We start from the raw sequence: 21,515 nt of genomic DNA, 5'->3' as shown, positions 1-21,515 counted from the left end.
CGCCGCCTAGCAGCCCTCCGGCAGTCCTAAGTCCGTCCGTCTGCGCGTTCTCCGCGGGTCGCGGCGGGTCCGGCAGCCGAGCCCATGCAGCCGCGCAGCGAGCGCCCGGCTGGCAGGACGCAAAGCCCGGAGCACGGCAGCCCGGGGCCTGGGCCGGAGGCGCCGCCGCAGCCGCCGCCGCCGCAGCCGCAGCCGCCGGCGTAAGTGGGCCGAGGGCCTGGGGACCGTGCGCCAGACCAGGGGCTGAGTGGGCCCGGGAGGGCGACGAGGAGGGGCGTGCGCCCACCCTGGCTGGCTGCCCGGAGGAGGCGGCCTCGGCGCCCCGCAGGCTCGGCCCGCCCCTGGAGGTGCAACTCCCCCCGTTTGTCGCGCACGCAGCGACGTGGGACCGGGCGCGCAGAAGTGGCTGCTTCCCGGAGGCGCTGTCCTCTCCCGCCGCCCTTGAATTCCGGCTGCGCCGCTCAGACTTGGGCGACTTGTCTGCAGGATAGGGGGCGGGGGGGGCGGGTGGAGCCGCTGGGCAGGGTCGGGTGAGGCTCGGCCTGCTGGTGGCATAGGGGCCGTCTTCAGAGCTGTTCTGAAGCCTTAGCCAGTCGCGCTTGGTGCACATCCTGTGTGCCCAGCCCGTGCTGAGGACACTGGACTCTGATGGGGAAGGGGAAGGGCGGCCAGTGACAGAGGAGCGCCTGGTCCCAAAGAGGGCAAAGGGAACTTGGTCCTTACAAGTTAGGGGCAGAGACGGGCTATTCTGTGGGGACACCTGGGCAGAGGGGAGTATGGTGCCAGAAGGTGTCCTGGCAGAGGAAGCTGCTAGGGCCAGCGCTGGCATCGGGTGCGACTGGACCTCAGCGGAGGAGCAGGTGTGGGGCAGCTTTGCTGCACTTCTAGGGAGGCTCCCTGTATGTGAAGGAGAAGGGGGGTGGTTCCTGATGGAAGCCAGGTAGGGGCTGTCAGGGAGGGGGCTGCCGCCTCGGTGCCCTGGCCCTGCTGCAGTTTCAGGGGTGGGTGAGCAGCTCCCCGCAGCGGGCGTCTGACCTGGCCCTGCCCGTCTGCAGCCCGGAGGCAGAGCGCGCGCGTCCTCGCCAGGCCCGACCCACGGCTCCAATGGAGGGTGCAGTGCAGCTGCTGAGCCGTGAGGGCCACACCGTGTCCCACAACTCCAAGCGGCACTACCACGATGCCTTCGTGGCCATGAGCCGCATGCGGCAGCGTGGCCTCCTGTGTGACATCGTCCTGCACGTGGCGGCCAAGGAGATCCGAGCACACAAGGTGGTGCTTGCCTCCTGCAGTCCCTACTTCCACGCCATGTTCACAAGCAAGTACCCCCACATGCAGTCTGGGCACTCGGGGGGCTCTGCAGATCTCGCCGGGCAGGGACCGGCCTGACCCACTGTCCCCACAGATGAGATGAGTGAGAGCCGCCAGACGCACGTGACATTGCATGACATTGACCCTCAGGCCTTGGACCAGCTGGTGCAGTTTGCGTACACGGCTGAGATTGTGGTGGGCGAAGGCAACGTGCAGGTGAGGCTGCCTGGTCCCTCCCTCAGTCCCTCGCACAGCTCCGCTGGGCCCCTGTGCCTCAGCTCCTGGTGTTTCCCCGTGCCTCTCCCTCAGTCCCTCGTGGCCCGTTTTCTTGTCCCTGCTCCCCTGCTCTCTCTCTCTCTCGTGTCCCCCCACAGACTCTGCTCCCAGCTGCCAGCCTCCTGCAGCTGAATGGCGTCCGTGACGCCTGCTGCAAGTTCCTGCTGAGTCAGCTCGACCCCTCCAACTGTCTGGGCATCCGGGGCTTTGCTGACACGCACTCATGCAGCGACCTGCTCAAGGCCGCACACAGGTACGTGCTGCAGCACTTTGTGGATGTGGCCAAGACCGAGGAGTTCATGCTGTTGCCACTAAAGCAGGTAACGTGCCAGCGGGGGCACCGCCTCGACCCTGACCCAGTCCCTAGACCCTGGCCCCAGCCCCAGGACTCCTGGCTTCCTTCATCTTAGCCCTTCGGACCTGGCCCTTTGCCCCCCAACCCTTATTTCCAGCCTCTGACCCGCATTCCAGCCTCACTACCCATCCCCCGCCCTCTCCCCACCCGACCCCCACCACACCTCCTTCTTCTGACCCACCCAAACCTGCAATTTTTGACTTCAGATCTCATCCTCCTCTGACCACATCCCTGCCTACAGCCTGTGGGCCCTGGGTCTGCATCCCTAGCATTGTTCCGGGCCTGGGCCCATGGGAACCGAGTCTGTGGTTCCTGACCCTGCTTGGTCCCTTCTTGTAGGAACACTGGCCTCCCCATTGGACTCTCCCTCCCGGGTACCTTCAGGGCTCCATGGGCCCCCAAAGCCCTCCCTAGATCTCAGGTCTGAGGGTCCCCACCCCTAGGTGCTGGAACTGGTCTCTAGCGACAGCCTGAACGTGCCTTCAGAGGAGGACGTCTACCGTGCCGTCCTGAGCTGGGTCAAACATGACGTGGACGCTCGGAGACAGCATGTGCCAAGGGTGAGGCCAGCACCTAGGGGCCCACTGTGCTTAGAAGGGGACACATAGCGGCTGAGGACCTGGGTGCCCCTGGGGTCTGCTGTGTACAGAGACCCCCTCACAGGAGTGATGCAGAGACGTTTTCAAGAAGAGCCAGCACATCTGAGGGGGAGCTCTTCCCTGAGGCCTGCCGCCTGACCGTGGCACCCCTGCGTCCCAGCTCATGAAGTGTGTGCGCCTGCCCCTGCTGAGCCGGGACTTCCTGCTGGGCCACGTGGATGCTGAGAGCCTGGTGAGGCACCATCCTGACTGCAAGGACCTGCTTATCGAGGCCCTCAAATTCCACCTGCTGCCTGAGCAAAGGGGCGTTCTGGGCACCAGCCGTACGCGGCCCCGGCGCTGTGAGGGCGCCGGCCCCGTGCTCTTCGCCGTGGGTATGTGCCCTGCCCGGTCCCCTCGGGTCCAGGACCCTCCCCCACACGCTCTCCCTCTCCTCTCCCATCCCTGACCTGTGCTTCTGTCCCTGAGCCCGGCACAAGCCTACCTCATACCGCGCTGGTCACATCCTGTACCCACCCCACACCTGCTCCTCTGTTCGCCTGTGGAGGACCCCGTGCGGTATGACCCACTCACCGATCCTCATCCCCACCCACCCTTGGAGCCCCCGGACTCTTGACCTTGAGCTGCGCTAGAGACGCCCAGCCGTTACCTCCCTGGGTCCCTTGTCCTGCCCCGTCACTTCCCCCTTCCTAGGTGGTGGGAGCCTGTTCGCCATCCACGGAGACTGTGAAGCATATGACACGCGCACTGACCGCTGGCACGTGGTGGCCTCCATGTCCACGCGCCGGGCCCGGGTGGGCGTGGCAGCAGTTGGGAACCGGCTATATGCTGTGGGTGGGTAAGTGTGGACGCTGGTTTTGGGTCAGGGGCTTAGCATATGCCCACTGGGCCAGTCCTGACCGGCAGCGGACCCCTCCCCTAGTTACGATGGGACTTCAGACCTGGCCACCGTAGAGTCGTACGACCCTGTGACCAACACCTGGCAGCCTGAGGTGTCCATGGGCACGAGGCGCAGCTGCCTGGGTGTGGCTGCCCTGCACGGGCTCCTGTATGCAGCTGGTGGCTACGATGGGGCCTCCTGCCTCAACAGGTAGTGGCCGGGGTCAGGGCCGGGTGGCCTCTTGGGGTTGGTTCGGCTGCAGGTGTGGCTGCATCAGGACTGCAGAGATCATGCCTGAGGGGAGCAAAGAGGGATCCACCCTGACTCAAGTCACCAGAGCACCCTGGGTCTCTCCATCTGCACCAGCCCAGCTGCCCCTTCTTTTCCTCTCAAGTTCTTCCCCCCAGCCTAGGGGCTGGGCACCATGGACACGTGCCCAGGATCATGCAGGTGGCCAGCTAGGGGCCCCTGTCCCCACCCAGAGGGCCTGCTACTTGCTCCGGTGGGATTCTGGGATCAGTCTCTGTGACTGCCCAGGATGGGATTTTAATCATTCCGTGGGAAAGGGCAGGTCCTGGGACCAGGGCAGCCTTTCTGCCACTGCTCAAGGTCAGCGGCAGGCTTGGTGTCCACAGTGCTGAACGCTATGACCCTCTGACGGGAACATGGACGTCCATCGCTGCCATGAGCACCCGGAGGCGATACGTGCGTGTGGCCATGCTTGGTGGGTGACAGGGCCTGCTCTGTGTAGTGTCCACCCCACCCCCACCTGCCCCACCCTGGGGACCCCACACATAGCAGGCACACCACGGGCACGTTGACTCTCTGCAGATGGGAACCTGTACGCTGTGGGTGGTTACGACAGTTCGTCACACCTGGCAACTGTGGAGAAGTATGAGCCCCAGGTAGGAAACACCCCCCAGCCCATGAATCTCCCTTTCCAAGAGCGACTTGAGGTCCTCACTCCGAACACCCACATCACCCAGATGACCAGCCCTCTAGGTCCACCCCGTCGCACAGACACCCTGTCCTAGAGGAGGGTTCTTGGACTGTGGAGGAGGAGGGAGGCCGGTGACGGGTCTGCCCCCGGCTGGTCCCCTCAACCGCAGGTAAATGCATGGACCCCCGTGGCCTCCATGTTGAGCCGACGAAGCTCAGCAGGGGTGGCAGTGCTGGAGGGGGCCCTCTACGTGGCCGGCGGCAACGACGGCACCAGCTGCCTCAACTCTGTGGAGAGGTACAGCCCTAAGGCCGGTGCCTGGGAGAGCGTGGCCCCCATGAACATCCGAAGGTGCGCTGGCCCCTCCCGCACAGGCCCGGAGTGTCCCCCTGTCACCACTGCCCCCCCCCTCCAGATTCCCAGGTCTGCCTTGAAGCCTCTTGCCAGTGTGATGTGTCCACGCCTCCTATCCATGTACCGTCCTGCCCAGCTCCCGGTCCCGCCCAGCGCCAGGGCCCCGCCCAGCTCCGGTTCCACCCAGCGCCAGGGCCCCGCCCAGCTCCCAGTCCCCCCAGCGCCAGGGCTCCGCCCAGCTCCCAGTCCCGCCCAGCGCCAGGGCCCCGCCCAGCTCCGGTCCCACCCAGCGCCAGGGCTCCGCCCAGCTCCCAGTCCCGCCCAGCGCCAGGGCCCCGCCCAGCTCCCGGTCCCGCCCAGCGCCAGGGCTCCGCCCAGCTCCCAGTCCCGCCCAGCGCCAGGGCCCCGCCCAGCTCCCGGTCCCGCCCAGCGCCAGGGCCCCGCCCAGCTCCGGTCCCACCCAGCGCCAGGGCTCCGCCCAGCTCCCAGTCCCGCCCAGCGCCAGGGCTCCGCCCAGCTCCCAGTCCCGCCCAGCGCCAGGGCCCCGCCCAGCTCCCGGTCCCGCCCAGCGCCAGGGCCCCGCCCAGCTCCGGTTCCACCCAGCGCCGGGGCTCCGCCCAGCTCCCAGTCCCGCCCAGCGCCAGGGCCCCGCCCAGCTCCGGTCCCACCCAGCGCCAGGGCTCCGCCCAGCTCCCAGTCCCGCCCAGCGCCAGGGCCCCGCCCAGCTCCCGGTCCCGCCCAGCGCCAGGGCCCCGCCCAGCTCCCGGTCCCACCCAGCGCCCCGCCCCGCCCCCGGGGGCTCCTCCCCTGGCTCCCGGGAGGCTCTGAGAGCAGTTCTCGGCCCGCGGCTCACCTCCCCGCCCCCACCGCACCCCCAGGAGTACGCACGACCTGGTGGCCATGGACGGCTGGCTCTATGCCGTGGGGGGCAACGATGGCAGCTCCAGCCTCAACTCCATCGAGAAGTACAACCCGAGGACCAACAAGTGGGTGGCCGCGTCCTGCATGTTCACGCGGCGCAGCAGCGTGGGCGTGGCAGTGCTCGAGCTGCTCAACTTCCCGCCGCCCTCCTCGCCCACGCTGTCCGTGTCGTCCACCAGCCTCTGACCCGCGGCGCGGACTGCCCAGAGGCCCGGCCCCGCGGCCTCCCACATGCCTTAAGCTCCACAGGGCGGCCCCAGCACCTCCCGTGTCGGGGGCGGGGTGCTCGGCCCCCACCAGGAAGGTCCTGCCCTGTCTGTCCTTGTCTCTGCGTCGAGGCCGGCCACTTCTGTGTTCACTGCTCAGTGTGTGTGCGTGTGCGTGTGCGTGCGTGTGCGCCGTTTACTTACTTCTAGTTTATTTATCTATTTATTATTTATCGGTCGGTGAACCGCGCAGCACCTGCTAGTTCACACGTTTCCCCTTGACGTGTCCTGTGTCTCTGGGACCAAGCTGCCTTCCCAGGTGTCCTGCCCCCCTGGGGGCACCAACAAGCAGTGGGGGTGGACACTTGGATTGCGGATGGGTCAGAGGTGAGCTCAGACTCTAGACCTGGAGGGACTGCGGGGGCAGGTGCAGAGCAGCAGGCCAGGGTTGCAGGGGTGGGGGGCGGTTTCTGAGCAGGTGCAGACCCTTCCAGCCTGGGCTTTGCGCGCCTCTCCTACCTTGCCCAGCCAGGCACACTCCCAAGAAGGGCATGATGCAAGCTTCCTTCTCGTGGGCATGGTGTGTCTTCTGGATCCTGCACTGAGCTGAGCACAGTGTGCCCCAGACCCCACACAGCAATATGAGCCAACTTGAACAATAAACATGTTTCTCGGGCTCTGTGGCCTTCAGGCTGAGTGTACATCTCCACCCTTTGGGGTCTTATCTGGGGTGACCAGGAGGGCCTGGGGACAGGTGTGCAGCTGGGCTGAGGCTCTGCTTTGGTATCTGAGTCCTTCAAGGCAACATCTTCACGCCCAGGTGGGTCAGGGATGTGATATCGTGCGTGGGCACCCAACTAGGAGTGTGGTTCCCAGTCAGCCTGGCCCTGAGAGGCCCTCATGGTCCCATCTCATCCCAGGCTCTGGGGAGAGAGGCATGCACGGTACTAACCCTACCTTACCGCACCGTGATGGCCCTGGGTGCACCCAGGAGGTTTGTGGTCTCCTTCTTGGACTTGGGCCTGGGGTGAGGTTTGGGCTGGAGTGGGAGGGGTTGGGGGAGGGTCATGGCTTCCCCTTGCCCAAAGTCACAAACTCCTATTTCAGCAGCTGAGAACAATCACACGCCCCCTTACAGTCAGAGTGACTCAGAATGTGGCCTTTAGGTGGAATATGATGTGTGCTCTCCATGAGGAGGGGTGGTATTGGGGAGAGGGAGCCCTGGGCTCACAGAGCCCCAACCGCAGGCAACCCGGCCTGAGTGTGGGCAGACCAAGTATTCACAAACCAGGCTTCCGAAGCTCCTCCCATACAGACTGGAGGCCGAGACGGGCGCTCCCGGCTGGGCCAGGGGAGAAGACTCCTCCCCACCAGCCCCCCAACTCCAGCCTGGCCTGCCGCGTTGAGGACCCAGGTCAGAGTACTAAAAGCCTTGGGCCTAGGTCAGGGCTGGGTCCCTCCCAGAAAGGCTCCACCCTCATCCGGCCCTTAGGCAAGGGGCAAGACTTCCCAGAGCTCCGCCTGGGAGGCGGGACAGGAGGCTCAGTCCGGAGGGACCCGGTCGACCTGCTCCACTCGGTCCCGCCGCCACCGCCGCCCATGGGCAACAACCACTGCGTCCCTCAGGCCCCTAGGAGGCTCCGGGCCTCCTTCTCCAGAAAGCCCTCGCTGAAGGGAAATAGGTGAGGGGTGTGGAGCACAGCCTTGGTCCCCAGATCACAGGGGGTCCCTCAGGCTGCCCCGGGGGCCAGGCTGTGAGCCCCCCTTCCCTTGTCCCCAGAGAGGATGGTGCAAGGAAGCTGGCCGGCCTGCTCGGCACCGAGGCGGGTCCTGACCTGGACACCACCGCTGACAAGATCTTCTACTACATCCCTGGGCCGGTGAGCAGGCGGGTGGCGCGTCCCAGCTCACAGGGTGCGGCGGTGGTGGTCTCTGTGGGACTGCGTGTACCTGTCCTAGCGTTCCGGGGCCCCCGGGTCTTCCCTGTCAGCCTGGGGGGAGTCAGTCCAGAACCAAGTGAGGAAGGAGACACCGCCCCGCCCTGGGGAGCTCCCCTGGCGGAAAGCCTGAGCAGAGAGCGAAACCGAGACACTGAGTCAGTGGGGCGGGCCGGGGGCGGGCCCTCCCCAAGTCTCTGCTCCACCGGAGGGGGCGCCGTGACCAGGCTCTCCACCCAGAGCCTTACCTGGGGTGTCCACCCACTGCCCCCCGCCAACTTGGGGGCCGGACAGTGCGTCCAGGCACATTCCAGGTAGACCGGCATGTCTTCGCTGCGTGGGCGTGGGGTTGTGTCGGGGCGGCTGCCATCACTCCGCGAGAGTGAGGGGCTCCAGGTGTCTGCTGAGCCAGCCTCTCACCTGCTTCAGGCTTCAGTCTCTCCCGGGGTGTCTCGGCACCCACCCCTGCCTCATTCCTAGCAGCGCACCGTGCTACCCCCTACCAAGGCCACACAGCAAGGACACGGCTCCTGCATGCTAGGCCACCTCTGAGCTGAATACTGCCCCCCTCACCCTGCGCAGCTCCTGGGGAGCTAAGGGTTAGCTGAGAGGGGAGAGGCACCCAGCCCTTTACCGTAACCTGGATAGCTTCGGGTATGGTAGGAGGCTCTGCTATGTGCAAAAGCCCCAGAATGCAAGGGAAATGATACCCCAAAATCTAACCCCAGGCCAGAGAAGGAGGAACGTTTGTCACTCTGGGTCAGAGCTCCAGCCCTGCACTCTTCTCCTCACAGTGTTCTTTTGAGGCCCAGTAACTGGTGCGTGCTTCCAGAGCCTACCTTTCCAGCTTGTCCCCATCAAGCTGGGAAGCCCAGGCTTGTCCCCTTTCCTGCCCTCTGAGGTCCCAGGGCCCCATGCAGGCAAGTGCGGGCTTGAGAAACCATGCTGCCTCCGGGAGGTGGACAGGCAATTCTGTCCAGGGTCCGGCCGGGCCGCGGTAGAGCTCCTCTGTGTGACTCCATCACGCACCTCGACTCGGTCCAAGCCCAGGACGCATCATGTGTGCCTGGTGGAATCCCGTGAGATGTGGTGGCCCTGGTGGTCCTCTCTTGCAACCATAATAGCAGGAGAGGGGAGCAGGCCTGTTGAACCTGGGAGCTGGGGCTGGGGGAGGAGCCACCTCGTAGGCCCTCCCCCGTAGGGGGTTCTGCACCCCCCAAGGCTCTGAGCTGACTCCTCCCTAGCCCCTAAGGCTGAGCCTGGGCCACAGGGACGGCTGCGTGGTCCTTCCTATTCGTGGCCTATTTTTCATGGGTCCCATCCCTGCGTTGTTCCCCACACTGGGTGTGGATACAGGAGGCCCCACCCAGAGGGAAGGAGGCCTCACATTCCTGGGCTTGCCCAAGGGGCAGCTTAGCTTGGCCAGGGCTCAAAGCCCTCAAGGCAGCCTCTGCCAGCTCCCAAATAGAGCATGGCCCCTCCCCAACTCACCCCTGAGCCCCTAGACTTCAGCCCTTCTAGCCAGGATGTCAGGTCAGTGCCCATCTCTATCTGACTTCCAATCGGATGACGGAGCCCCCAGTTAGGGTTCTCTGTGTGGCAGGACTGGCCAAGTGTTTGTGCCCCGACACTCCTCCCCTCAGCAGACAAGCAGGGAACCCCCAGCACATCTCGGGCCTGGCCTACTTCTAGGGATACAGCAGTGGGCAAAACAGACAAAGACCCTCTTCTCTTGGTGTTCCCATCCGTATGACAGAACCAGAAGATAAGACAGGTGGAAGACTTGGTAAGCCCAGATGCGGCTGGTGTTGAGAACAGTAAAGGAAGAAAGGTGTGCAGCGGGGTCGGGGAAGGCTACAGTGCGGGGTTACCAGACGGGACCTCATGGGGAAGGGACATCTGAGCCAAGCCCTAATGGGTGGGGGGTTCGCGAGTGTTCGCGTCAGCCTGTGCCTGATGTGGGAGAAGAAGACAAACGGAGGAGGCAGATCAAAGAGGACCCGTGCGCCAGCGCCGGGACCTCGGCCTTCTCGGTGGCTGAAGTCCCCGTCCCGCTGCAGTGCGCGGCCGCCGTCAGCACACACGCGCAAGGGCTGGTGGGACGCATCTCTTCCCAGCTGCCTGTTAACTGATGCTGCTGCTTGCAGTGGCCGTGGTGAGAGTGTTTGCGCAGAACCCTCGCCCGAGCCAGGTAGTAAACACTCGGAGAGCCGACCCTGGAGGCCCAGAGGCGGTTTGCGCATCGGCTCCCTCAGACACGACCAGTCTGGGGAGGCCGAATAATCAAGACGAAGGTGCACAGGTTAGGAAATATCAGAAATCAGGGTCGAATGTCCACAGAGCACAGACCTCACGGTCTCTCCACCAGACCACGTGATGTCACGCGTGTTTGTTGCCCCTAGTTCCATACTAAGAGGCCGTGAGCGTGCGTCGGGCTTCCGTACCTGTGAGTGGTGGTGTGTGTGTGTTGCTCACCTTGGCATCATGTACCCGCGGGCGTGGGCATGGGTGGGGCAGCTGGCCGCAGGTCAGGCCCCCTCCCGTGAGCTCTGCTCCCCACAGGACCTCCGGGGCCTGGAGAGCCAGCCCGAAAACCTAGAGCAGCCGTTCCTGAGTGTGTTCAAGAAGGGGCGGCGGAGGGTGCCTGTGAGGGATCTAGGCAAGGTTGTGCACTACGCCAAGGTCCAGCTACGATTCCAACACAGCCAGGTGGGGCCAGGCCGGGCCGAGTGGGGGGTGCTCGGGTACCAGCCTGGGGCCTGTCTCCCAGCCCCTGAGACCAGCAGCCCTGCTCTCCCCAGGACATCAGCGACTGCTATCTGGAACTGTTCCACTCCTACCTCTACTTCCAGGCCCATGGTTCCAAAGGACTCACCTTCCAGGTGAGGGGAAGTAGGCAAAGGGGAAGGCCAGGGGTCGAGGGAGAGAGCAGCCTCTTGGGAGGTGGGTACCCATGTCCACCGGGGTCCCCGAGCCCTCCCTCCCTCCATGTGCTCTGGCAGGGGCTGTTGCCACTGATGGAACTGAGCGTCTGCCCGCTTGAGGGGTCCAGAGAGCATGCCTTCCAGATCACAGGTGTGTGGGGGGCATGAGTGGACCTGGCCCCCAGGAGGGGCCTCTAGCTGGGGCTGCTCAGCAATCTCGAGCTCTGGCTGAGCTTCCGAACCTGGAGGGACCCTGAGTGCATGGGGGGGTCCTGGCTTTTCCTCCAGTGGGTGTTTGCCAAGCTGGGCTGCAGGACAGTGGGCAGGGGACATCCAGAGCCTGCTGGAGGCCAGTGGTCCAGGATGGTGCCACAGGCTCCCCCTGTCCCAGGCCCTGTGGTGCCCAGGGAACCCTTGAATCAGGCCTTTCCTATGAGCTGCTGGCCCAGCCCACTCCCCACCTCTACCCCCAGGCCCGCTGCCTGCTCCTCTTCATGTGCTCTGCCCCAGCCAGGCCGAGCTGGGCCACTGGCTGTACCACCTGGAAAAGCAGATAGCCCTTGTGCGAGGGCCACAGCTCTGCCACTCGGCGCCCCTGCAGGTCAGTGCTGGGGACCCCCAGGACGCTTTCCTCTCCCCTCTGCGCCCACGCCTTCTGCTGCCCCTGACCCCCCTTCACCAGGGCCCCCCCGAGGGTGAGCTGCCCTGGACTCTGCAGCGCAGGCTGATCCGGCTCCGGGCAGCATCTGGACATCGGACGGCGGGCAGCGCCGTCTGCGCCTCGAGGGTCAAGCTGCAGCATCTGCCCTCGCAGGTATGTGGTGGGGGGGTGCGCAGGGGTGGGAGGAGGCGGGGGCCGAGGGGTGGGAGTGGGCTGAGATCACGGGGACACGTGGCTGAGGACACGGAGGACACGGTGGCTGAGAGGAGGTGGGGAGGCACAGATGGGGAGGGGTGAGGAGGGAGGGTGGGGGTGGAGATGAGGGAAGGGCTCAGGAGGCCAGTGGGGCCAGGGCCTCGCGCACACAGGTCTCGCCCCCACCCCGCCCTCCGACCTCCTCACAGGAGCAACAGGACCGGCTCCTGGTCCTGTACCCGTCATCCCTGGCTATCTTCTCCGAAGAGGCAGAGGGGCTTTGCTTTAAGGTGGGTCCCTCCCGGCTGGGGACGCGCCCCTGGAGACACCCTGTGTGTGGGGGTGGGAGAGGGCAGCAGCTCAGGAGGAACCTGTATTTCGGGGCCTGTTGGGACAGAGTGTGCTGGCCCCACCCACCCGGCCTGCTGCCCTGGTCAGTCTGGTCTCAGCGGTGGTGTGGCCACGGAGGCGTCCCTGCCCGAGCACCCCTTATCACCCTGGAGCGTTGGCCACCAGCAGCCTGGGGCCGGCGGCATGGGGCAGAACCACTCCAGGGAGACACTCTTGTGCTGGGCCCCAGCATGCCTGAGGGGGCCTGTACCTCTGAGTGGCCACTTTCCTGGGGTCTGGGGGCGCGTGTGTGCATGCGTGTGTGGGACTGTCCTCTGGGGCTGGGGTGTGTCTGTCACGTGCACCACAGTTAGCTTCCGCTCTGGGGGTGATCACGGCCCTCGGTCACTGAGGAAAATGCAGGGGTCTTCCCCACGATCCCCCCCAACGTACCCCCAGTCTTAGTAGGTGACCCAGGAAACCAGTCCCCAGAGGCATCTGTCTGTGCCTGCCGCGGGCCAGTGAAGCCCCACCCGGAGTCCAGGCGCACAGAGATCCCTCACGCCAGTCAGGGAGTGCAGACCTCCCTCAGGGATGCGGCTCAGCCCTGTCCTGCCCTCTGCCTAAGCGTCTGAGGGCCCAGGCCAGCTCTGCAGGGTGAGACAGAAGTAGGGGCCCAGGCAGAGGCCCAGAGTTCACCCCCCAGGCTCCGGCCCCACCTTCCGTCACTGCCCCGCAGGGGGAGCTGCCCCTCAGTACCATCCATGTCAACCTGGAGGAGAAGGAGAAGCAGATCCGCTCTTTCCTGATCGAAGGTGGGCGGAGGCTTGGCCCAGGAGGGAGGGCAGGAGCCTGCTGGGCGCCCCAGCTCCCCGCCGGGGCCTTGCAGGGGCCTGGCTCCCTGCAGGCCGGCACCCCTCACGGAGTCTGTGTGTCAGGCCCGCTCATCAACACCATTCGTGTGCTGTGTGCCAGCTATGAGGACTACAGCCACTGGCTGCTCTGTCTACAGACCGTCTCGCCCCGGGCTGGAGGCGCCCCGCCGGCTGGCCTCCCGGGGCTGTGGGGGTCCACACAGGTGAGGGGTCCACAGGAGGAGATGCTGCCCCCACGCCTCACGTTCTGGGCTAAAGCGTAGGTCTAGGGCGTGGCTGGTTAGGGAGGGGGTCCTGCTCTCCGTCTCACCTCCCTGCTCCCTGCCGCCGCTGGCCAGGTCATGGGTGGCGGCCGAGGCTCCCTCTCCTCGGACGGACGAACCAGCTGGGACTCGGGGTGCCCCGCGCCCCCCTCCACCCACACCAGCCACTCTCTCCCTGAGTCGTCAGTGCCGCCCACCACAGGCTGCCCTGCCCAGCCTGTGCCTGTGAGTATCAGGAGGTGAGGAGGGGTAAGCAGAGGACAAGCACAGGAGGCCGTGCGGACAGTTTGTGTGGGAGAACGTGTGTCCCCATGGCACTCTACCCCAGGCAGGACCTGGAGGGAACTTTGTGCAGCCTCAGAGGACTGAGTGGGTGAGGGCCCTTGGGAACCTTCTGGAAGGTCTTTGGTCCCTGCAGGACCAGGCCGACCCTGGCCGCACCAGCACCCGCAGGCAGAGGGCCGAGCTGAGACGGAGCAGCAGCAGTCGGTCACCCAGGAGTGAGGCCCGGACCGAGGAGCCCAGCCTGGCCACCTCGCTGTACTTGGACCTGACCAAGGTGGGCCCGGCACACTGACCCAGTTCCTCCTCCCGCCCTCCGCCTCCCTGGCCTCCGTCTCTTAGGCCCAGATGGTCCTGGAGCCACCTAGAGGCCTTGCACAGAGAAGGGAGGGCTCAGGCCACCTCTAGCTCCGGAGAAACCTGTGTCTTCCTGCCTGCAGCTGAGCAGGCAGAGCCTCGAGGACAACCCTGAGGCCCCAGACCACTCTCTGAAGACCCCACACTCCCCACTCTATGCCGACCCCTACACACCACCTGCTACCTCCTACCACAAGATCACGGACGTCCAGGGCCTGGATGAGGTCAGTTCCCTGTGGATGACAGAAAGGCTCGATGTATCCACAGCCTGAGGTCTGCTCAGGCCATGATGGGTGGCCAAGGGGCTCGGGGCGCCGGGATCCCTCAGCTCCACGGAGGTCCTGGTCCAGGGCCTCAGGTCCCCACCCCTTCCCTGGCAGTTCCTCAGCGCAGCGCAGAGCTCACTTGGACCTGAGTCCTCGAGCCCGTTCCCCTCGGTCCCTGTGTCTGTGCCTGTCTCGGGCCCCAGCTCTGGACTCTCCGGTCCCCACTTGCTCTCCAAGAGGGGAGCCCTGCAGCCCAGAGCCTCTCAGCGGCACCGAGGCGGCTCCGTCAAGGGCCAGGGGCCACTCCCTCCAGACTCCCCACAGCATGTGAGTAGCAGCACTCACCCCTGCCGGGTAAGGGGTCCTGTGGAGGGGTGGAAACAGTGGGGGGGCTCTGGGGCCCTGGGGGAGCAGGAAGATAGGGCAAGCTGAGACCAAAGACAGGAAGCGGCAGGGGTAGGGGGTGGAGGCAGAAAGCGACCTGACAGAAGAGGTGGGGCTCGGGTCTGGCAGGGTGGTGGGCTGCTCTCCAAGCCCCCTCCCCCAGGGCCCAGCTCTCAGACTTGTGGTTGCGATCCGCAGGCTGCCCCTGTGCAGGAAGTCTCGCCGGACCCCCTGCCACCTCCCTCAGGTGAGTGAGGGCCCTTGTCTCTCTCTGAGGGGAGCGCTGGGTGTGGCTTCCTAAAGGCACTGGCGTCTCTGTCCTCCCCACCAGGTGGCCACCCCCCCAAGAGCTACGGCAACTTCGGGGACAACGCTTCCTCTCCCTCCCACAAGCGGTGGCCCCGAGGAGGACCTGAGCCTGGTGGGGGGCTCGTCCAGTGGATCTGATGGCTTCTGGGTGGCTGGTTCTCAGGACCACCTGCCAGCGTGGGCTCTGCCGTAGGGACTGCAGCACAGCCTGGGCCATTCTTTGTAGGGCCACAGGCTGACCGGCATCCAGGCCCCGAACCCCACCCAGTGCTGAGTCCGTGTCTCATCCCAGCAGGCTGAAGAGAGCTCCCAACCTTCCCCGGGCTCTGGAGGGGCCGGGAGGGGGGCCGGCCGGGAGGGGGGCCGCATCCTGAAGATGGCCTGGCGACGTGGCTGGACCCCAGATCAGAGCAGGCCTCACAGGGGACCCGGCAGCAGCCCTTCCTCCAGGGAAGCAATGAGAGAGGCCACTTGGCGCAGGCTTTACCTGCCAGTGGGGGGAGAGGGCTGAGAACGTCAGGTTAGTGCGGGTCAGAGCACGTGAGGTCAGAGGGCGTGACGGTAGGAGGTCAGCAAAGTCCGAGACACAACGAGCAGAGGTAGAGGGCATTCTGGGCGGGTGTCAGTGGGCTGGGGCAGGTCAGGAGAAACGGACAAGAGACTAAATAAGAAAGAAAGAGAAGGTTTTATTTGTGCTGTGTGTCCATGCGTTTTCCGCTCAGCAGTCAGGAGCCCCCATCCTGGGGACCCTGTGCACAGGCCCACCTGGCACCCAGCCCTGTGGGCTCCACGGCTCTGCCACCACCAGCCTCCACCCACCTTCCTGTCCCATCTCTGACGCCTCAAAGCCTTAGGACAATCCCAAATATCTGATCCTTTATCCGACGCCACCCTATTGTGCCTCTGTACCTCATCCAAGGTTCCCCAGAGGAGGGGCTCCAGCTTCTGCCCTACAGACCCCCACCCTGCAGGAGCCACCGTCTGACCCGCCCCTGCGGGGACCTGCTCGCTGTCTTCTGCTCAGGCAGGAGCCAAGGCAGCCTGGGGCTTAGGGGCCACAGAGGCCTCAGAGGCTTTCCCTTCCTCACCCACTTGTCCCTGGGACACCCCCCTCCAACCCGAAGGCCATCAGTCTCCTCACTCTTGCCCCCTTCCCAGATTTCCAGCTGGGGCTTTGCTGCTGCTCCAACACCTTCAAGTTCCCAGTGCCTCTCCCTGCCTCTCCCTGCTGACTAGATAACCCAGTAAAATACAGGACACCCAGTTCAATTGGATTTCAGATAAACCACACATCACAGTGCAAAGCATCAAATACTGCGTGTCTGAAATTCAAGTTTCCCTGGCACCCTATGTTTTTATGAGCTAATCTGGTCACCCTACTCATCAGCTCCTTGCTCAGCACCCGCCCACCCAGCCTTCCGGAATCTCCCTCCTCCCGGGTGTGAAGCATCGCCTCGGCCTTAGCCGGTGGTTAGCGCGTTGCGGGAGTCCCCGGAGCAGGACACTGACTCCTTCCTAGATGCCGGAGAACACAGGGGTCAAAGGGCAAGACCTGAGGGTAGCACCTCGTCCTCAGTGCCCGCGGCCGCTTCTCTGTCCTGTGTCTTCCTGGACCAAGCCTGGGTTCTAAGAGCTGGGGCTGGGGCTGCGGCGTCCCTTCCTCACTTGCTGGCGGAAGTAGCGGACGGCAGAGACGGTGCCGATGTTGGCCAGCAAGACTGTGAGGGAAACGCAGAGCCTCCTGAGTGCCGGCTCCGCTCCGGCCGGGTCACCGCCGGCTACCCGCATGGCCTGGTCCCCACAGGGCAAGAGGAGGCCGGCGGGGCGAGGGGTGCGTCAGCCGTGAGAGGAGCAAGGTCACGGGAGGAACCTAGGCTTCGCCACGCACCCGTCACCCCTGCCGGCCCAGCAAGGGAGACTGGGCGGCCCTGGTCCTCCCCGGCCCCGGCCCGCTCCTCCCCCAGGGCCCCCAAACCTGTTTTCCAGGCATCTGGGGTGTGCAGGTCTGACGTTCTCACAGCCCAGGTGGCAAAGGCCACAAACACCAAGCACATGTCGTTCTGGCTGAGGGTCAAAGAGGGGAGAGGACCTCGGAGCCCCCCTGGGAGAGAGAAGTACACTCTGTGTTCTGGCTGCCCCCTCAGACACCTCCGTCCCAAGACACAGAGCGGCGTGGGGCATAGCTGAGTCAAGCTGGCCTGAGCGGGTTGCCTCTGGGGAGCCACTTCCTGGTTTGTGACGTATCTTCCGAGGGGACTGTGGCATGACGTCTACCGACAGTCTGACCGGGCGGCAAGGCCCTCGCCATCCCAGCATCCGCCGTGCTAGAGGCTGGGGGCAGGGCACTGCCGTCGTGGGGCCCAGATACAGGGACGGTCCTTGCAGACACAGATCCCTGCGCAGCTGCGGGGTCTGGCCTCGTCTGCCCACCCGGACGACGTCCTGCGACGGCCAGGAGCTGGTCCACCCTCCCCAGATCATCCCCGAGCGCCCCCCGCCGGCTCATGACTCGGGGTCGTAGCCCGCCCCTCCCCCAGGGCCCTCCTGGCTGGACTCCCTGGACGGTATGTTCCCAGGCCTGGACAGCCCATGGGGCCCACGCGACACGCACCTGCTTGCCTGACTGCCAGACTGAGCTGCTCTGCTGTGGTTGGGCTGGGCTCTGGTGGGGTGCCAGGCCCCACGCCCCAGGGCGCCAAGCTGGGGGGCTCCGTGGCCTGCACCTGGAGCAGGGCGGCCAGCTCGGGCGTGCCTCCCGGGGAGTCCTCCCCAAGGAAGTGTTCGTAGGCCTCAGGGATGGAGATGGGCACAGGGTCTCCAGGTAGAGCGGCCCGTACAGCCTCAGCTCGGGGGGGCTGGGCCGCAGGGCGGCTCCCCCCGTGCCCGGGCCTCTGGGCTCCGCGGTCCCGGAAGAAGAATTCACACACGTCCGGCCACCGCGCTTCACACAGGGCCTGGCCGCCTTCTGCCGTCTCCTCAGCACCTTCATCCTCCTCCTCGATGGTGTCACAGAAGAAGAACTCGTAGGCCTCTGGGAGGGTCACTGCAAAGCTGCTCCCGGGCCTGGGCCCCACCGAAGCGGAGGGGGAAGGGGGAGGCAGGTGTTTGAGGATCCGAGGCTGCGGAGACCGGGGCCCAACTGCCATGGCGTCCCAGCCTGCAGGCCCCCCTCGGCCCGCCGTGGCTGTCCTGGGGGATGAGGGCCGGGCTGCGGCTGGCGACAGGGGTCCGGAGGTCTCTCCTGAGCCTGGCCCCTGAGGGCTGGGCACAGCCATGGAAAACCGCACTTTCTTCTTCCTGGGGGCTTGGACCCGGCCTGGTGGGGGCTCCCCTGAGTGATGTCCAGGGGCACCTGCTGAGGGCTCCTCTCTGGGTTTCTCCCGGTGTCCTCCTGGAGACCCAAGAGGGCTCAATTGTGGCGTGGCCGCTAGGCCCACCTCCACCTTCACCACATCAGGCCCGGCCCGGGAAGTGGGGACAGCTGCCGACACACCCACGTCAGGCTGGGCCTTGGACACAAGGTGAGGCAGCAGAGCAGGTGTGGACGAATCCACCTCCTGCTTGACCACTGGGTCCAGCACAGGCAGGTCCATGTCCAGTCTAGACTTGGAGGCAAGTGTAGACAGAGGCATATCGGGCTGAAGCTTGGAGGCAGGTGTAGACAGAGGCACATCTGACTCAGCCATTGAAATATCTGGACGAGCGGCCCGGGCAGGTGTGGACGTGGTGTGTAGCTCAGATCCCGGGGCCATTCTCAGGAGCTCTGTACCTTCCTCAGTTGCAGGGACAGGTGTCGGCAGATCCGGATCTGTTCCTTGCAGGGTCACCTGTGCAGGGGCTCCTGCAGACTCCAGACAGCTTTCTCCCTGCCCAGTTCCAGCGGTCTGCTCTGCTGCCCCAGCCGGGAGACCCTGCCCCCCGGACGCAGCCAGGCCAAGGCGCTCCTTGGGTCTGACCTCAGCAGGCAGCGGGGAACCCTGCTGGGGGGCAGCCGAGCCAGGGGTGCTCAGGCACCCGCCCCCCTTGGCCCCGGCGGCGCGCCTCTTCTTTCGGCTAGGGCTGCGTGCCGGGGCTCCGGGACTGCCAGGGGGCCTCTGGGGAGCTGGGGTGCAGCCAGGAGGCTCAGAGTTCTGGGGAGGCCCACCAGGGGGACTAGGGGCAGGGCCCTGGGGGGCAGGCCCCTGCAGAAGCCTCTGCATCTCGCCTCGGGAAGACACCGGCCCTCGAAGCGACAAGCTCTGGCCTTGGGGGGTGGCATCAGATCCGAGGGACAGCAGAGCTTCTGACCGTGCGGACGTGCTGGGCGTCTGCTGATCGGGCCCCGGGGCCAAGACAGGTTCACGCCAAGACCTGCTGACCAGCGGCCGGGGAGCCGCCTCTTCCTCCTCCTTGAAGCCGGGCCAGCCCCTCCCCCCAGAAGCCGGCCGCCCCTCGAGAACGGGTGGAGGCCCCGGAGGGCTGCTGCCACTGCTGTCCCCTTGGTCAATGTCACTGGACAAGAGCTCATCCCCTGAGGCCAGGCCGGCCTGCAGGAGACCACACTCTTCCGTCGTGGCCGAAAACTCAGCCCAGTCCTGGTCACTCAGCTGGATGCTGTACTGGAAGTTTTCCATTTCAGGTCAGCAGAGGCACCGGGGTGGCAGAGCTGGAGGCCGGGCGGGGTCCTCGTGGGCCCAGGTCCCGGGCACCGGCCGCCGGACGCTCGCTGCGGCGCCCCCTGCCTCCTTGGCTCGGGGGCCAGCACCCCATCTGCTTCCTGAAAGAAAACCAAAGGGGAAGCCTGAGGGAGCCGAGCAGCTGTCAGAACCGGCCCCTCCTCCAAGTTAGAAAACCTGTAACTCCCGATTTCCCAGCCGACCCAAATGATAACCTTGTGGTGCGCCGGTTCCTAGAATCAAACGTGGCTCTGATTAGCCAAGCACACTAACAGCATCCTCACATTTGAATTTTTGTCCCCAGAAGTGGCTTTCTTCACATCTGGGAGCGTTTTCTGCTCCACTGGGTCAGCTCTACCCTCTCCAGCCCCCTGCAGACCTGCAGGTACCAAGGCCGACTGGACACAGCAGAGCCCATTTCAAGGATCACTCACTGGGGTCAGCTCACCTGGCGAGGATAAGCCCGGGTCTGTCCCAGCGCGCCTCAGGTGGCAGCTGGCCATGGAGGAGGGGCCGCAGTGCCCAGCAGGTGACCAGCCTTTGGCAATGACCTTCCACCAGCCTTGGCTGGGACAGGCTTCTGGGCTTCCACGGAGATCATCAAGGTCACACTAGTGCTGGCTAGAGCCCACTCAGGGGTCATCAGGGAGTGCCTGGCTCTGCCCCCTGCCTAGGCAGGAGGTCACAGAACAGAAATGAGGCTCCTAACCCCCAGTGGCCCCCATGGGCCGTCCTCTAGGTCTCCGCCCCTCACCCAGGCCTGCCCGGCTGTCAGTGCTTCCTCCTTCCGCCTCGTCTCAGCCAACAGCGCTCTCTGGCCTTTGGCCGCCTATCACCACCCCCAGGGAGGTCACTCTGGCCAGGCCAGTGCTGACATGCAGTCACCTTGCGACCAGAGCACTGTGCCTTCCTGACCCCTGAAGTCTGCCCTCCTCACTGGCCCTGGGGAAGTCCCTTTCTCTGACTTTGGGACTTCTTAGCGTGGGAATGAGGGACTAATAGTGTCATACCTGGGACCCCGTGGCCAGCCTGGGCAGCGGAGCTGGGCATCCGAGCTGCCTATCCCAGAGCAGAACGGTGCTGGGCTCACCACGCGGGCCCCACCCCCACTGCCAAAAATACTCCATCCCTGTGGTCACATGTCTCCTGCCCGCCGTCAGGGTCCAAGACACAAATAGATGGCATTTGAGGAGCCTCCAGCTCTATGAGGGACGCCTTTCTGGTCGGGTCAGACGCTGGCCAGAGAATGCTGCCCAGCAATCGGTCCTGCACGGGCCTCCTTTGCCCAAGCTGAAGGCCACTCTGCACTTCATCTCTTGGCCCGGGATGACCTTTCCTCTTCAAGCGGCCCCGCCCGCTGTAAAATCTCAGCCCCCGTGCCAGCAGCTCCATCTCCCATGCCCCCACCAGCCGAGGCCCTTCTGGGCCTCAGGGCTTTGCCCTGCCCCCTGTGTGGATTAGAGAGCATTGCAGAGTGGTAAGTGGGGCCTCAGCACTCCAGAATGTTCCTAGAGGTCCTGTGGCGGGGGGCTGCTGCTGACTGGGGGGTAGGGAGCAAGGCCTGCACCTTTCTCCTCTGGCCTCCAGAGGCTCACGGCCCCTCCCCCACAGCCCTGCTGCGCCTGCCAGTGGGCTGAAGGGGCAAGTGGGATCACTGAGGGCTCTTGGTGGCAGGAGCCCCAAGGAGTGCGGGCCTGGGGCCTCCACAGAGTGTTGGGAGGGTTCAGGGTGGAAAGTGGGTTACTCCCCCCAGCAACCCTCCTGACCTTGGCTCCTATAGATGGTCCCAAGAGGGAGGTGGAGTCCGACCCTCCAAGAAAGGGGGCCTGGAGCCCCCCAGCTCCCAGCTGAGCCAGTCACCAAGAGTAGGCCAGCAGGCGGGACAGGGCCTCAGAGACAGGTCTCCAGAATGACCCCTCCTGTTCCAGGCCCTCGTGAGCACTTTTCCTAAAACCTGTCTGTCCCCGGAGGGAGCACAAGGACGACTCTTTTTTCACAGCTGAGCTTGGTGGGGCACAGAGAGGGTGAGTGACTTGCGCACGACCACACAGCGGGCAAGTGGCAGAGTTGGGTCCCAAAGCTGCTCCTCTTGGCCGTTCCCCAGGCCAACCCGCATCCCCCTCCCCACGCATTCTCTGTGACACCCACACGTGTGGCCTCCAGGCGAGGGGACATGAAGAGGGGGCTAGACAGCAAACATCTGAACAGCTGGGTCAGTCCAGTCGCTTCTGACCGCAA

At 65.1% G+C, this 21,515-nt stretch overlaps 3 protein-coding genes across 13 annotated transcripts; 2 read left to right on the top strand and 1 right to left on the bottom strand.

The window, feature by feature from the left end:
• Positions 1–6,813, top strand: KLHL17 (kelch like family member 17). 4 transcript variants are annotated; one of them, XR_004289729.1, is made up of 12 exons: positions 1–200; positions 1,056–1,315; positions 1,403–1,524; positions 1,683–1,904; positions 2,383–2,499; positions 2,699–2,912; positions 3,232–3,376; positions 3,461–3,628; positions 4,054–4,142; positions 4,250–4,323; positions 4,405–4,527; positions 5,591–5,677. XR_004289729.1 is itself a non-coding variant. In XM_032360717.1 (12 exons), the coding sequence occupies exons 1-12, from the start codon at positions 85–87 to the stop codon at positions 5,817–5,819; spliced, it is 1,884 nt and encodes a 627-aa protein (XP_032216608.1). In that variant the 5' UTR covers positions 1–84; the 3' UTR covers positions 5,820–6,813. The 4 variants fall into 4 exon arrangements, 3 of the variants coding, with proteins under 3 accessions (XP_032216608.1, XP_032216607.1, XP_032216609.1); XM_032360717.1 differs by lacking the exon at positions 4,405–4,527 and adding an exon at positions 4,528–4,655 and having other exon boundaries at positions 5,591–6,813; XM_032360716.1 differs by lacking the exon at positions 4,405–4,527 and adding an exon at positions 4,528–4,709 and having other exon boundaries at positions 5,591–6,813.
• Positions 6,814–6,855: 42 nt separating this feature from the next.
• Positions 6,856–15,316, top strand: PLEKHN1 (pleckstrin homology domain containing N1). 5 transcript variants are annotated; one of them, XM_032360706.1, is made up of 16 exons: positions 6,917–7,521; positions 7,620–7,719; positions 10,339–10,485; positions 10,578–10,658; positions 10,779–10,851; positions 11,174–11,301; positions 11,383–11,514; positions 11,766–11,846; positions 12,626–12,701; positions 12,825–12,964; positions 13,100–13,249; positions 13,443–13,583; positions 13,747–13,887; positions 14,044–14,256; positions 14,512–14,560; positions 14,645–15,316. In XM_032360706.1, the coding sequence occupies exons 1-16, from the start codon at positions 7,013–7,015 to the stop codon at positions 14,758–14,760; spliced, it is 2,277 nt and encodes a 758-aa protein (XP_032216597.1). In that variant the 5' UTR covers positions 6,917–7,012; the 3' UTR covers positions 14,761–15,316. The 5 variants fall into 5 exon arrangements, with proteins under 5 accessions (XP_032216598.1, XP_032216597.1, XP_032216602.1 ...); XM_032360707.1 differs by having other exon boundaries at positions 6,856–7,521; positions 10,578–10,851; XM_032360708.1 differs by lacking the exon at positions 6,917–7,521 and having other exon boundaries at positions 7,630–7,719; positions 9,380–10,485; positions 10,578–10,851.
• On the bottom strand, positions 15,289–21,515 carry PERM1 (PPARGC1 and ESRR induced regulator, muscle 1). Of its 4 annotated transcripts, none has more exons than XM_032360712.1 (5): positions 20,288–21,515; positions 19,493–19,947; positions 17,234–19,378; positions 16,598–16,723; positions 15,289–16,340 (listed from the first exon to the last, which is right to left on the bottom strand). In XM_032360712.1, the coding sequence occupies exons 3-5, from the start codon at positions 19,233–19,235 to the stop codon at positions 16,249–16,251; spliced, it is 2,220 nt and encodes a 739-aa protein (XP_032216603.1). In that variant the 5' UTR covers positions 19,236–19,378; positions 19,493–19,947; positions 20,288–21,515; the 3' UTR covers positions 15,289–16,248. The 4 variants fall into 4 exon arrangements, with proteins under 4 accessions (XP_032216603.1, XP_032216606.1, XP_032216604.1 ...); XM_032360715.1 differs by having other exon boundaries at positions 19,562–19,947; XM_032360713.1 differs by having other exon boundaries at positions 19,726–19,947.

The sequence above is a fragment of the Mustela erminea genome, chromosome 10 (genome assembly GCF_009829155.1).
Source record: "Mustela erminea isolate mMusErm1 chromosome 10, mMusErm1.Pri, whole genome shotgun sequence".
NCBI lineage: Eukaryota > Metazoa > Chordata > Mammalia > Carnivora > Mustelidae > Mustela > Mustela erminea.
The sequence above is the reverse complement of the archived record's forward strand: the minus strand, read 5'-3'. Positions and strand labels throughout refer to the sequence as shown.